The sequence below is a fragment of the Pezoporus wallicus genome, unplaced genomic scaffold (genome assembly GCF_028554395.1).
Source record: "Pezoporus wallicus isolate ANWC-B61680 ecotype Strahan unplaced genomic scaffold, APGP_CSIRO_Pwel_v1 contig_2439, whole genome shotgun sequence".
In the NCBI taxonomy this organism is placed as follows: domain Eukaryota; kingdom Metazoa; phylum Chordata; class Aves; order Psittaciformes; family Psittacidae; genus Pezoporus; species Pezoporus wallicus.
The window spans coordinates 1298764-1315084 of record NW_026638501.1 but is presented as its reverse complement, the minus strand read 5'-3'; the positions used below and the strand labels follow the sequence as shown (position 1 = coordinate 1315084).

Here is a 16321-nt window from a genome sequence, read left to right as displayed (position 1 = left end):
TTAAGGTAATTCATCCTGAAAAAGAACACACTGCAGAAAAAAACAACAGGAAGAACTTCAGTACAACATACAAGCAGCAGCCCAATGGTACAGACATACTCTGGCTGGAGTCAGCTGAAGATCTCACTCATCACTTCTCAAATCATCATAACATTTCATTCTTGAAAAAAAGATTGTGCCCATCAGATTTTTATAAAGCGTAACTTGCAATGCCAGAGCATGTTAAAATAGCCTATTTAGACAAAATTAACATTCTGCGACTGCATTGCCTTGAATTATGTTTCAAAATAACTTCAGGCATGCGATGGTTTACAGAATTACATACTCAATTATGTGCTTACTTAAATTAGAACTGGTGCAGAATGTCTCTCTAAGCTCCTTTTGCACCAGCAAAACAACGTGCTAATTTTCTAAACAACGTGCCAATATTTTTTTACTGTAATTGACAATATTTTGTATATTCATAACGCCCTAGCTTGTGCAGTCATACTAATATGGGACCAGCTCAGCTTCACAAACCTCTCCATTGACTCGAGTTAATACCAGAGATCCAAAACTCAAAAGCACACAAAGGGAACTCAGCCATTATATATTTGGAGTCCATTTTGCATTTTCTGGGTTTGACCTTGCAGGATTTGAGTGCAGGGAACTGGCAGTCTCCAGAAGATCACTATGGCTCTGGCAATTCAGCTCATATTTTAGCTAGGAGGCCCTTTTCCCCAGGTATTTTCTAACGCTTGCTGTCACCAGACCTTCCCACACTACCCAGCAAGAAAAGTCAAGGGTTTTGAAACCATAGTTCAATTAACCTGAAAAGCAACCACCCTGTTAATATGCAAAGAGCTCGTTGTTTTTTTACACAAAGAAAACTCTTTGAGCACCTCATCAGTAACTGGGCTGGTCTGAGACAAAATCAGTTCTCTGCACTAAATGCAAAACACTTCAGATCTCATTTGCTCCCTTTATGGAGAGCAAAAAAACGCTCAAGTGTAAGGGAAATACGTCAAATGCAACCTCATGCCTGCACAGCCGTCGCATAATGCTGTGCACTTAGGGTGAAAATACTCTGAGGTGTAACATTAGGGGAAATCTAAAGCTGTTAGAAACAAACTAAACTGGATCAGCAGACAACAAAATCCACTTTCCAATCCCAGAAGCGCTTGGCTAAGTAAGTCAATGGACTACTTGGCTGGCACAGTTAAGACAAAGGAAGATTTATTACTGCTTGTGTTAAAAGGATGGCTTGATTTGGCAGACAAATGTCAGAATATAAAAATCCTGAGGCAAACAAAACTGGATATTAAACCGCAACAAACCTGCCGTGCCCTCATGGCCACCGCATCTGGGTGCTGATGGCTCCTGGTAGGGACAGAGTTTCCCTGTCTTCTCGCTGCACACAGGTCTTGGTTTAGAAACTAAGAAGGTGAGAGCAAATGCTTTCCCAGATGAGATCAAATGCTGTGGCAGGATAAGAGATTGCTGCTTAATGACATACTTCCAGACCTTTCTGGGGTTTTAAGATCTTTGACCGGCAAGCTGACCTGTACTGGGGAGCAGTCAGAGTTGAACCAAGCACTGTATACATCAAAATTATCTGCAAAGTCTCCTCCAGCATCATTGAACTGACCAGCAGACTACAAGGAGAGCTTGTGGGGACTGCCTCTGGCCCCAGTGGGCGGTCAGGAGCCCCTCCAATCTGCTGCAGGTTAACATGACACATCGAGGCAACATGCACCAGTTAAGGCTATTGAGAGAACATCTACAGTGTTAAATCGCCTTTGCTAGGAAAGAATGAGGTGCTGAGGTAGCAGTGTCTCCAAAAGCCAAGCTGGCTTGAAACAAAATGTGACTCCTGCTTTGAGGCCTGGCTTCAAGGAAAGGGCTGCAAGGTGGGCAAACACAAAGTAGAGGAGCCTGGAGCTGCAGCTGCACCTTCTGAACCTCTGTGGCTGGCTGGCACTGCCCCACTTTTTGGCTAGATGAACTCTACCTCTTCCAGCTATCTCATGTACACAAAGCTGATACAGTTCTAGCAAAGGTGACCCCCACAATGCCTATGTGGTTTGCAAGCCCAACTGTCCAGAGAGCAAAGTTTAATAAACCTGTGCTAGGAGGACTTATCAACACCCTTGGCATCATTTCAAACCCTGGGCTACATACTTTGTTAATGAAATGTATATATCTGATGAGCACCAACAACTGTGCCTGCAATCAACGTAATTAATTTACCACAAGTCAGCAGATGACCCAGACAGCATTCGGAATTAAACTACATTTCTAGTGGCTAGATAGATCTCGGAGAGGCTGTGCCTTATCTAGCTGTGGCTTTTAAGAGTTATAAGTTGAACACTCAGAGTCATGATAAATGAAAACCTCATTTGTTGCTTTTAATAAGCTACTCTAATGGGATGTTCTTCAGAGGCTTGTAATTAGAGACTGAAATACTTGAGGATGCCTGGGAAGATTTTTCTAATCCTTCATACAGCCTTAAGCAATGCAATGATTGCTTCCTGCATCTCCAGGTCAGGAGGCCAGCACTACACCTAGCACCTTGTGAGTAAACATGCTTGCTTTAAACATCAGAGCAGCAACATTACACACTGTGAGCTGGCAGAAATATATTTCTACTTTGCCCAGAACTACACAAATGTTTAAGAAGTCATCTCATTGTCCTACTGAGCTATACCTAGTTCACATGTTAAAGCATGCCTCCACACTGCCCAAGCAGACGATATCTATGCAAACACTGTGGGGAAGAAAATGCCCTTGGAAAGACCTCTGGCATTATGTACACAAGGGGCTTTCACCAGTGCTCAGCAGGAGCCTAGAGCTGCCACCACTGAAGTCAGGCTTGAAGGGCCATTTTCAGCTTGAAGGGCCACCCAGTTCCTTTCTTAATGTGGAAATGAGATTTGCAAAATGCCATCAAATATATCATCTGAATGAAGGTGAGGAGCTTTCATCACTGACTGCTGCACTGCCCCATATTTCCCCTGCTCAGACAAAGCTTATGCCACCTGCTCATCTGTTCATGACGATCCTGCTCCATTCCCTTGGCTGCTGCCAGAATAACTCAGAAATGATCCTTTCAAGGGCAATGCCTCATGGGCTTACAGACTTGTTCAACTCTCACCTGTCTGGGCCAAAGTCATCTGAAGGCAGATTAGCCTGGGTCCTTAAACCCTCCTTGAAACTGCAGCAGCTCAGACTGGCTTGTGGAGCCCGGTGTGTTTGCACAGATGTACTAAGCCAAAAAGTGCTTAGAATAAACAAGAAAAAGGTGTTGGAGCAGCCAAATTTGCCAAGACAATCTAGGCAAGATGCTGAGATGGGAAATACAGGCAGCAGATTTCCACACTGGCCCTTGGAGGGCATCACCCTGTGCAGAAGGGTGCACTGGAGCACTTTTTTTTGTTGGTGAAGGATCCTTTATACCAATGGTGCTAACACTTATCCCTGAGAAAACATACTGCCAAAGAGCAGCGAGGCTGCTAACGTGATGGCGGTAGTAAAACCTTGACCCAAACAGAAGCAGGACCAGGCCCTCCTGCTCTTTGTGGATGGGAATTTTGACTTGGCAGAGCAATAGCTTCTCTAATAAAATCCTCTTGTCAGGTGAATCACGGGGAATATTTGGCAGTAGGCGGCATCATAAAGTGGCTATAAATCACAGGAGACAATGTCCTGTAGGAAGAAGGAAGAGCAGGGAAGAATGTAGATAAAAATCCTTTAAAAAAATCACAACTAACAAAAACTGTGACTCATGCTGGAAAAATTCTCTATGAGAAACATTATCTACAAACTGTCTCCTGTTTCCTACAGAAATATCAAAAAAGCAAACTATTTTAAGCCTTGACATATCTTGGAAAATAGGATGGGGGCAGGTTGTGGAAAAATTCATCCATTTTGACCTTCCACATCACAGAGGGCTGCAAACTCTGGCTCAGGACCTAGGATATAAGCCATAATCCTTTCATCTTCTCTACTCCCTGAAAGTCACTTTTAACAAGATGCACATATTTGTGTCCAGAAAGTAGCCCTTTGCCACCACAGGGGCTGATATTTAAAAGTCTAAATCAGCTAAGGTCAAGGATGGATACTCCAGTGCAGAAGTCTCTAATTGCCAATACCCAGATGGCAAGATTTGTCTTTGCTTTGTCTTTTGAGAGCTGGTTCCTCGCCAGAAAGAGACCTTCTGCGTATGCACGACACAGGGTGAGGGGCAGTTTTTTGTTGCTTCAAATCTGCTTTTTTCTTAAGTTCTATGAAAATCTCCCTCTAGCTCGTTGGAAGATCACTCGAGATGGAAAGGTCATCTATAATGGCTATAAATGCAGATGCACAGTACACTTAGTTATTTTGAGTAGTTTTTCCAAACATGTACAAGCATTGACCTAATAGCATCCACATTTTACTCTGTCAAAGCCCATGCCTTTGTTTAGTGGTACAAAGTTCAAATGCTTAGAGGACCAGCAGTCTCTTAACACTCACCCTAATACCCTGTCAGTTTTGTAAAGAGGGTTTCGTTTGAAGGACAAAGAAGGTGAACTGTTTTAGAGCAGTGGGTCTCCTTCCCACACTGATGCAAACCTGGTTTCCTACTTCAGTTTGTAGGAAGAAAGGGGCTGATGCCACAATGACAACTGTGGCACCTTATTGTTCCTTGCAAGACGGAGAGCAAAGATCTCTGCGACTGGCATTGTCTGATACAGACTGTAAAACAGAAGTCTGTAATGATTTTAGATTTCAGGAGCAATGATCTCAAGCAGCATCTAATTCAAGCATTGTTAGGAAAGCAGAATTTATAGCCTTGCTCTATCTGTAAAATACATTGCACTTTTGAGAACACAATATCCTAACAAAACAAAGATAATAACAACTCCGTGTTCTTTAATTCAATGCTTGTAGCTGGTTTAATAATAGATTTTCAATCCACTTCTCTTTTTTTGCTGAGACAACTACAGTCTGATTTAGTGAATCTTTTTGATTTGTAATCCTCATCGCTATATTATTAATATGCCCTTGATGCAAATAGCAGGATAACTTAAAAAAATGATCAGCTGTTTTTCTTGGCATTTATGACCTTGGTCAGAGGATGCATTATTTACAGGAAGAGTTTTCTGGAACATCTGCAAGTAAATCAGCTCTGAAACGCTGTTTAATTGTTTAGGGCAAAGCACACTTAGTTTCACATTCCCAGGAACCTCCAGCTACAGACACAATGTGTTTCCACAGATGGACACTGGCATGTGGAAATGCCACTGTGACTACCGTTCAGCTGACCTTTGGTTTAGGGCCAGCTGCCAAGGGGAAATGCCAAGCTGTTACTTACATTCTTTCAAAAGAAGCGAGAAAACTAGAGAGATACTTGAAAGCAAAAAAAGGGGAAGAGGTGTAAAAACTTCTGCCTCTGGGAACCTAGCAGAAAATAAAATCCCTGCAGAGACCAGCAAACCCCTGAGTCCTACAGCTGGGAAGATATTTTCCAAGATGCTGAGAACTGAAGGACATCCCCTTCTCACTGCAGAACTGGTCTCAAGCCGCTTCAGCCTGACATTTGGGAGGATAGGCACAAAGAGATGCTATACAAAATCCTAGGGAGGAATACCCTAATTCTGAGGTGTCCAGGGCCTCCCAAGCATAGAGCCAGCAACAAGGAGCCTGTTGGCATGAGCTGGCCAGGCTATGTCCTCAGTGCTGCAGAGCAAGAGGGCTTTTCTCCTTAGTTTTGCTACTGGACTGTATATGCTTTCCTATGTTAGCAGGAAAGACTGAGCTTGGGCTTTGCACAGCTTCCTTGGCATGGAAAGCAGTGGTGGTTCTAGCTGCAGCGCCTCCTGAAGTTGAAAATGTCTGGTTTTATAAAAGCAAGTATGGGAAAGAATAGGAAAGGAAATTTAGCTCTCTGGAACTAGGCACTGGAACAACGTAACCACTCCAAAGATACAGGGAAGTGTCTTCCAGAAACAGGTTAATAGTTTCAGAAAGGGATTAGCCTGTGACTTGGAATGTGTTTATCACCCCCGCAGAGTCACAGCAGGAGAGTGACCATTCACTCCATGAATTGTCTCAAAATTACATCCAAGGCAAAGCGGCATGAATGACTCACTTCCAAACAGGAGCAATTTTTTTGTTTTGCTTTGTTTAATTTCAAATTGGCTGTCAGCTTTCTGGCTTCTAGGGTTTATTTTTCTGGTCTCACAAGTCACTCCACACATTAGATGACCTTTAAAATTCATGGGAACTCAAGCCAATTCTCTACTGATGGACCAAACCTTGATACTGGAAGCTTCTACACTACCTCCAGCTGAGGGATGAGGTTCTTCCCAGTTTAGGGGAAGGGCTGAAAAGATAAAAATAGATCAAAAGCTCAGCTCCCTCTGCCTGCACTTTTCCATATGTCCAGTGTGGCACCACGGAGAAGCTCCATGGGGTCCATGGAGAGAGGTGTGAGTACCAGGTAGGCAGATTAAAGCAGCAGCAAAAGCAGTGGTAAAATTCTAGCCAGAGAAGACAAGGGCTTTTAAAAGCATGTCAAGAGATAAAGAGACAAGAGGAAGCACATCCTGGAAAGCCCATTACAGCAAAGGACAGAAAGAGATAACTAACAAGAGTTGGTGACAAATGGCTCAGGCTTTGAAACTGTTCAGACCAGAAACGGTAGCAGCAAAAAGGAGACCTGCAAGGGCATGTCTTCCCCTTTGGGTCCCAAGCACTTGTCAGTGACTGAGGGAAGAGCAACAACTGCTAGTTGCCATGCAGTTCCTTATGGCCACAGAGGGATACATGTCCCTCCACCTGCGATTCGCTCCCCTGGACTCTTCCTTGCAGAGGTGCCAGATTACATCTGTAGCTTCCCTATGGCCACGCATGCATCCTCCCGTTTGCATTGATACAAGCACACATTCAGGCTGGGGAGGCCAAAGTCCACATCCCCAAGCTCTGTTTAAGGAGGGATTTGACTCAAAACATCCAACATTTAAGGAGAGACTTGAACTCCTGCCTACAGCGTTCAGAGCCCAGACTTTCTGGCTACAGCTTTCCTGTAGCCCCTGGTGTGAATGGTCTGTAGTCATTCACACCCCTCATGCCACTGCATGTTTCTTGTGGAGACAGAAGTATTTACTTTTCCATTTTTAAGCCCAACAAGTCACTCAGAGCAGACAACAAGAGCTCAAACAGCTGAGCTGGAAGAGACTGTCAGTCTCTGACCTTGAGTGGAGATGAGTCTGGCAGCACACTTACCTTTCAAGACAGGAAATAACTCTGTCCTTCCATGAATGCCTTTTGCCTGGGGACACTGCTGCTCAGCCTGGCTGGATTTCACTGTGCTGAATTCACAGATTGATACCCTACTTCCTCTGGGAAATAAGACCCTCAGACAGTATGTTCAGTATCAGTGCAGCTCCTCTGTATCTTGCAACTACTCTTAACACTTAAAACATCCTGTAATTTATAGCCACCATGATAGAGCTGAGCTATAGACAGATCTGTTTTATGAAAGCAACAGTGGGCTGATGGATACCTTAGAAGCATAAATATTTACTTTGCACTGAAAATAAGCTCAGCCTTATGAATAGATGCACTTCACATTGTTTTACATTGCACAGGTTTACTACTGCCATTAAAAAAAATTACTAATACACAAGTAGTATATGAAAAAAAGTGTCTTGTGTGCTGGCTGCTACACAAATTTAGTGCTACAGTGCAAACTGATCCTGATACAAGCCAGATTTTCCCCAAATACCACTACCCCTTGTTCACCAACGAGTTCATCAACTTCCATTACAGTTGTCAAAGATGGTATAGCCCAGACTTTCATTACTTGCCTATGTTTAAGCACATGAGAAGTCAACAGGATTGCTTTATGGCTTTAAGCAGAGTGTCTCCTTCCATGGATAGGAGCTTTCTGTATAATCTGCCAGCATTGGGGTACACATTAGTGTCCTACATATGAAAAATGAAATGCAGACCTGACCAAAACTTGTGACATCTGGCCATTCAGCTGGGTTTCTTCTTTTTTTCTCTGAAAGTGTTTTCCTGAAGTCAAGTTTTGTCTGTGAGCTGAGTGTAAACATATGGGCTTCAGGATATTTTACCTGTAATAACATGTCCTGCTTTTTTTAAAGGAATGTGAAAACACTCCAGTGAGAATCAAGTTGAATAATTAGGGCCAGTATATCGAGAGAGGAAAAACCATTGGGAAGTGAACCACATTTGTGAGCAAGCCTTTGCCGCTCCTGCCTTTCCAAACAGATCAATCAGCCCACACTCGTGCTGTGCTACAAGACTACTGCTTGACAGATTCATGCACGCGCTGCTTTCACCTAAAGTGCACTAACCAGCTGGTCAGATAAAAGTTATTACAGAAGTTGGAGAAGGATAAATACACAGTTTCTTCTCTTACCTTCCACTGAGAAGAAAACCGATAACAACAGCCAGCAGAATGACTCCCACTGTTACAGACACAACAATTATAGGAATCTGGCTCTGGTCGCTGGATGCAGCTACTGCTGAGATTAGAAACAGAAAATGGAGATTAAGGTTAAAATGGTAGTCATCACTCACAGAAGTCTTTCTAGTGAGGCTGCCAGCAAGGTTTCAAGTCTTACCAGTTCACTACTTCTTTTACGGTTTATGTTTTCCCCCCTAGCTGGCTGTTTCTAGTTTGGAAAGGAAATGGGTGGAAAGAAACCAAACACACATGCAAAACCAAGCCAAAACCCTAACAAAATTGCATTTCATCGTTGAATTCAGAAACAAAAACACTGCAGAACTCATCCTTTGAGTTTGCAAACTGAAGTTTGTCTTCCTGGGTTGGCTGCATTAGAAATCACAGAGATAAAGGACGAAAACCTAACAGGTTCCGTTTTGCAGAGAGAACATTTATGGAATGTCATTGTTAAGAGACATATGCCTTACTTGTGCTTCAAGAAGCTATAAACAATTACAACCTCTTCGTGGCATCTGTATCACATGGCCAGAATGTGCACTCTGTAATACAGGAATTTGCTAAGACACATGTAGAGGTTGGTCTTTTAATCAGCTAAGGGAAGCAGAACTCCCCCACCCATGCCTTGTAGAGAGCTTTCATGCCAAAAGGCAGAAGACAAGTCCTGTGATAAAGATACCAGCAGAAAGCTCAGGAAAGCTGTTTAAGACCCGGATTTTGTCACAGATTAAGTAAAAGCATGTGAGCAAGCTCCTGCAGCCTGTAAAATGGACATGCTAACATCGCCTGTATCGCATTTATCTGCTTTGCACTGCAGGGCAAGGAACCCACATGCCCCAAAGGGTCCCCATGCAGAAACTGAACTCACCTCACCCTGCTCTTTCCATTGCCGGCTTATTTAGCTGCATACATTTAACCACTCCAGGATACAAATCTGACTTCCTCCCTGTAAAACTAGCTCTCTGGCATAGGCACTGCTGCTGGGCGGGGAAAAACCTCATTATAGCTCTACCCTTGTGCCAACCGTGGATGAAGCTTCATCCACCCCAGGGGAGCAGCAGGTGAGCAGCAGCAATCGATTGCACATTGAAGAAGCCTTTAACTAAATGACTTAAGTAAAAACGGGTCCTTAGCACAGGATTAACTTTATGGAGGCTATAAAATAACTGAATGTAGTGCCATATTATTTCTTAAGAGAAAGATGAAAAGGTATGGCATTAAAAGTTGATCTGCAATGGGTTTCAAGCAGCTCTTCATACAGGAGCTCTTCAGCACTCAGTGATGAGCAGTGTGGACCTGCTATGGCAGTGTAAATGATTTCAGAAGGATTGGCCATGATACACTAAATATTTAATGTTAACTGCTCCAAACTCATGCCATCATCCAGAGATTTTATTAGCCTCACTAATTTATTGAGGCTCCTTAAGATGATGTTTTATTGCTTTCTTGACAAAATAATTAAAAAGAAAAACATTTGAAGGAGAACGTTAAGCTGTGACTGGTGGTTTTTTGCACAGCTCTAGGTATGGGGAAATGAGATAAATCTTGCTGTGATCTATGGCAGCTAAAAAGCCCAAATTCATAAGCTAAGTTGGGACCCCCCTGCCTTTTAAGGCTGGAAAGAAGCCGCATTACCCTCCTTGACTTGATGACATGTTCCCATTCTCGCCTAGCAGACTAGCTAGATTAGTTCACCAATTCAGTAAAAAATCATCTTTTGGCCAGGTTAGTTTTATCAGGGTTAGATGAGTTTGGTGGCATTTGAAAAGGAGGACAGTAGTAAGTGGATATACCTAGCAACAGTTTCCACCTAAATAAAAAGTAAAAATTGAAGCTGGGGCTGCATCGTGGTGCTTTGCAGAATTGCACATAATGGCAGCAGTATGTAAAAAAAACCAGAATCCGGAAAAAGATAAAAGTCCAAAACAAGTTATGGCTTCCCCCCACTGCATTTGCCAGGCTGTTGTTTCATATTTCCTCTAAGTGCATTAAATATAACTTGCAGAAACCTTGCAAACTGGAAACAAAACCTGTTTCTTGGTCCAAATGATTTTGGAACCTGTTTTTGCATCCCGCAACAGTCACTGAAAGGTTTTCATTTGTGCTTGAATCAAAATAATTTGCTTTGGCTCTAAAAAGAGGTGCAGATCTGAACTCTGATGTAGCAGTGCGATTTCAGTCTGTGCTTGCTTTCAGATTCCCTGGGATGTGCAGGAAAGCAGTGGGAGTCTGGTCACACACTCCAGCCACTGATACTGACTTTAGATTGGGCCTTGGAAAATAAAAGAATAAATAAAAAATTGATTCTTTTAAAAGATTTTACATGTCAAATGGAGCTGCATCATGCATTATACTGAGGCTTACATTACATTTTAATTCTACCAAGCATTTAAACATCTGGTTAAGTCCTGCTTCAGCCAGAGCTCAAGTCCAACAGAGGAAGAGTTCCCAGATCCCACGCAGTAGGTATTCCTCTGACTACGCTGGCAGCTCCTTAGTATTAGAGAATTACCTACTCCTCTGTCTTTAAAATGCTAAAAAGATGGGGGTGCAGGTGTGACTAAATGACTAAAGGGGGTTTGGGTGTTTAAAGATTTTAACGTGATGTCCTCAAAACATCCTCGTTAACACAGATACTTACATGATGGGCTTTATGAAAGTGCCATTATTTTTGGACCAGGATTGTAAGTACTGACAGCACTGGATGAAATGTGCATATATTTAATATATTATATGAATAGTCTTGAACACTATTACTCAAATGGCTCTATACTAGAAACTTTCCAACTGCTAGCAAAATTCTCCTTGGTATAGTGCAGTATAATTTTTGGCATAACATGATTTTATTGCTATTTATAAGGCACAATTAATGGTTAATAAAATAAGAAATACATTAAATGGACCATTCTTACTGCATTAATGTTTTCATTGTGATGCAATTTGCACTGTATTAGTTCAATCACTGGCTCCACAGCTACATCTGCTCGTGTATAATGACTCCTTTAAAATCTATTACAGCTTCAAAGGTAGCATGCATTGAAAAACCAACTTGACATCCTCTTCTCAAAGATGATGAATTTTAAATGAACTGGAATAACAGTAATCAAGGTATTGACAAATTTAAATTTTCAAGGAAAACATACAGAAAATAGCCTTTTTACCACAGGAATGAACCACATATTCCCACTCTTTTCTGAGGGAGAAAGTTATTTTGACACCTCTGGAAAAATTTGGTAATTGGGACAAAAAGAATTTCCCCACAACTGTGCCTGAGCACAGGAGAAAGAGCAGCTGAGCCTCTGTGTGCCTCAGAATGTGCTGCAGAATCCAGACCTGGATGATCAGATTTATTTAAATACAAGAATTTTCAGTTAAAAAAGGTAAAAATCAAACCCCACAGATTTCTAACAGGCCAATCCAAAGTCCTGTGCCTGCAGTGTGTGTTTTTCCTGTTTCTGATCACAAGTCAAATGCCTCAAGACTGTGGCACTGGCAGCAAACAGAAACCATCTTTCAACTTGACAGAAACTTACACCAAAGGACACTAATGCTGGTTCAATTCTTCCCCTTGCAGAAAGACACCATTTCAGGGTTTTTTCTTCAGATGCAATACTTAAGAGATCTCAGCAGACTCCACAGATCTCCATTAAGAGGCGGGGAGGAGCAGGTCCCATCCCTCTGTCCCTCGTGAGAGGAGGACCTTTGTCTTCTTGCATCAGCTTTCATAAACGCAGAATTTTTCTAAACAGAGTGTGCTATGAATTTCTGGAACCTGAACACCTACTGAATTCACCCCCTGCTTCACTATGCAAGTTGAGGAGGCAAGGACAGATATGCCTGTCCACTGCACGGTCATAATGTGCCTGATGTTTCTAAAGTCAAGGGATGAGGCCAGGACAAGAAACAGCTCTCTGCAAAGGTATTGATCCCCTGACTCATTTCTGGTAACTGTTCCAGCAACACGGGCTGACAGTAATTAAAAGGACTTACACACTGGGCTGGTTTCAAACTCAAATCTTCGGCTGAAGCCACCATAGCCAGCAGCTGTCCGGGCTCGGATCTGGAAGACGTACACTGAGCCTGGTTTCAAGCCATCTGCTGTAATCGTTGTCAATTTGGATTTGATGATGGTGTAACTTGTCTCTTCATCCTTTTCCCAACCCCACCCAAAAAAACATAAAGTTCAAACATACATACAAATAGTATCTCTCAGAGAAAATAGACTCTTAACAACCCTCACAGCAAAGTTACAAAGGATGACCAAAATATGCATTTTTGAGAGGATACCTCTTCCTCCCCCCCAAAGGCCCTTTCTGCAGTACAAAATGTGAGATATGACTTTCTCCTTTTTAATCAATGGCTCTAGAAGGAAACAAAGAAGAAGGACTGTCAACCCACAAATAATACGGGGACCAAACCAGCATCTGCAGTAGGAGCAGATTTCTATTTCTTGAGATGAACATGGCCCAGAGCAATGGAAAAGTTCATCCTACAAAATCAATCTCAAGGCATGGGGAAGAGGAAAAAAGTCCCATTGCCTTAGAGAGAGATTTTAATTTGTAGCAGAATGACTTCCCAGTAATGTAATTAGACCTAAAAAGAGAACAATATATTATATATTTTACAAGTTTATGCTGGCATTTCTAGAACCATGAATTAGACCTTGGGAAGGGAATAATAAACCAAAACTCCAGGAAAATATCTAATTTTGCATTGTTCTTCTGAAGCAACAAACTTAAGAAAAATTGCTGAAATAAATCTTCATTTACATCAGTTCCTAATGCGAAAGTGTTTCAGTTCTCTGATTAAAATTTCACTCAAATGCTTGGTAATTACTCTTAGAGTTATTTACTGTAACACATAATCTAGACAAGAGCTCATAAATTCACGTCTACAAACTTGGAAACTGCTTTTTATTCACCATATCCTCTCAGATCCAAATTATTCTGAGGTAAAGAGGAGGTCTTAGTAATTTCCTACCAAGATTTCCGTATAGCTCTGAACTGATTTTATTTTTTCCTTTTGAATTTAATGGACAACTTTCCATAGACAATAATATGCCTGGGTAAGGCCATGGGAATTTCATTGAAGCCTGTAGCTACACAAGACTGATTTGTTGAAATGTGTATATGTGTGTGTGTCTATGTATGTATATATATATATATATATATATATATGTCCTTTTTTTTTTTCTTGTTAAGGAGTGAGTTCTCTTAAAGGAATGCGATCTGACAAAACCTAATTTTCCAAAACACTTAATATAGATAATTCTAATCCCTTGGAAATGAATGCTGCAAATTTACCCTTATAAAGGGCTGAAAACCAAGAGGATATAAAAGACAGTAGCAACAGAAAAAGAAGAATTAAGGATGACATCCCAAATCTAACCCAATGACTGATTAAAAAGCAATAAGTGAATATTAGGTCACATCTTTGCTTGTATGTCAGCCCAATTAGGTTTTCAATACACTGTTGGCTTCTGCAAACACTTAAACACTTGAGCATTCCTACAGAAAACATTAAGCTTTGCTATCAGTCAGCGAGAAATATATCAAGACAGCATAAACTCGGACTGGCTGTAGCTACCTCCCCGTGAAAGACTTGCACTTGAAGAACTATTTACTGAAAATATTTCAGACTAGTTCTGAACCACAAATACATTTTAAGCCCCTCTTCCCCCAATTTGTTTGCGAACAAAGTCAAATGACCCAATACATGGATTTTTTTTTTTTGCTTTAATTATTTGGTCATTATCAAGGTTTCTAGAGGCTAGTCTTTCCAGGCCACTCCATGGGAAGCATTCAATATGCCACAATGGTTGTTCATATAAATTATTAAAAGAACCTGTAATGGATTATTTCCAGCAATACCATATCCTGATTCTTGCTTTGTGCTTCTATCTTTTTGAAAACCTCAGCCCTATTTAAGCCACTCACACATCTTGTGCACTTGCCCAAGACCCCTCAGCTGCAAAAATGATGTTGATTTTATCCTGATGCAGAAGACTTCTGAAATTCTTTCCCTGCTTCAGCAGGTCCCTCCCATGATCACAGCAAGGACAGAGGAGTAAGGACCCAGTCCTTGTCCATGTTAAGTGGTTTCACCTGGATCACAGGCAGAACGAAGGGAAGATCTTCCTTAAAATAGGAATTCAACCACTCCCCTCCATCCCCAAGTGAATTGTGACTCAATTTAATTATTTTCCTCTTGTTTTCAAGTAGAAGGTCTGGCTGTTCCAAAATTAAAAAGAACACCTTACAATCCCAGCTAAGGCAAGATACTGCTATTCAGTCAACTCTTGCAAACCTGATTTTTGGAAAGGGAACATTTGAAAGATGTAACACTCCATCACTCATAAGATGCTAGTTAGAAAAAGTGCATTTGTTACTGTTTGCATTTAATCTCCATTAATTTTGTAGGAAGGGAGCAAGTCACCATTTGAACTGAAGACTAGGAGAGGCACATTTTGTAGGAAGAGAGAGTATTTCCCATTAGACCAAGAAAAAGATCTGGAAAGCCTGGCAAGCTTTTAAGCCAGGATACCCTTCTTCATGTCAGAGCAGATACAATGTCTCCATAAGACCTCTTTCTTCTTCTTAAACTGTGAGTGTAAAATGAAGTGAGAAATTGAAATAGTAAAGGCAAGGACAGCCTGATGATTCTGGGAGGAGATAGACACTCAATTCCCAACCTCTCCTATTTTTAACAAATGACCGGGCTCTATCTTAATGTGATAAGGCTGGTGAGGAATCTGACATGCAGATTTAATGTATTTGATCTACAGAAGTGACACACTAATGGAAAACAACACTCTCATTTCAAGTCTTCCTAATCATTTACTGCAAAATCAATCTAACATTGATTTATGCATAAAATTGCTCCATTCCCTTCCATGACTCGAATAATTATCATTAAAATAAGAGGACAGTAAAGAGAAGGTACTTGGGATGCTCAGCAATCAGTCTGTCACACCTTTTCAAAATATTTGATTTCGTATTCCAGGATGATGCCGTTGGGTCGATCTGGCTCCTGCCAGGAAAGGGAGATGCTGTTTTTAGTTATCTTCCCTTTTTTCACACTACTGACTGGAGAAGGTGCTGCAAAACATTAGAAAAACAGAACAGACAACGTACATGGTTAGTAAGATGGTCTGCCCCTGCTGAAGTCAAACTCATCAGTGCATCCTCAAATGCAAGGCAATCCTTAGCTACTGCAGATCAGCAGGCTTTGTTTTCACCTTGGCGGTATTTACCCATTTTTAACAACTGGACTTGCACAGATTTTCAGCTGCTGAGGATCTGACCAGCATCACCCACCCAATGAAAGTAATATGAACTACCATCAGCAGCTTACATATCAACATTGTCTTCTCAAGCATTTTCAAACACATCAACCCCACACCTTGCCTTTTCAAATGTGGCAGGGGTCTACATTATCAGAATTATGTTGATTATACATTGCTTTCTTCCACCTGCTTTGAAGGTACGTATTTTTCAGAAGACCTTAGATTAAATGGGCTCTTAACTATTCCTTTCTTTTGGCTTGTACAGTAGTAGAAGCCTAGGCATCTTTCAGACCCCTCCTTCCAGATGGAAGGAACAGGGTAGAAAGGCCATTACAACTTATATAATTCAATTGCTCTCAATAAATATCGCTGGGGTATTATAGCTCACATAGTGACGCTAATTCCTTGCAAATGCCAACTGTAAAGATTTTAATGGCAATCATGGTCTGGAATTTCGCAGCATGCTTGGGGAAGCAGCAGCATGAAAGTAGATATACCAGCTCTGCTTATTATTTTAAGATTCAGCCCTGAAAGGTTATCTGCCCTTTGCAGTACACATGTGCATTAGACACAGGCCTGATCCT

The 16321-nt window shown here is 41.5% G+C and overlaps 1 protein-coding gene across 10 annotated transcripts in view; it reads right to left on the bottom strand.

Annotated features, from left to right (window-relative positions):
- Positions 1–16321, bottom strand: part of EPHA5 (EPH receptor A5) — a 197853-nt gene that overhangs the window by 38372 nt on the left and 143160 nt on the right. For 5 of the 10 annotated variants that reach the window (XM_057411047.1, XM_057411052.1, XM_057411050.1 and 2 more), the window contains 3 exons: positions 15425–15549; positions 12443–12602; positions 8408–8513 (listed from right to left, as the gene is read on the bottom strand). In XM_057411047.1, coding sequence (XP_057267030.1) covers positions 8408–8513; positions 12443–12602; positions 15425–15549 — 391 coding nt within the window. The remainder of the gene's footprint in view (positions 1–8407; positions 8514–12442; positions 12603–15424; positions 15550–16321) is intronic. The other 5 variants (XM_057411048.1, XM_057411053.1, XM_057411051.1 and 2 more) reach the window with 1 other exon arrangement.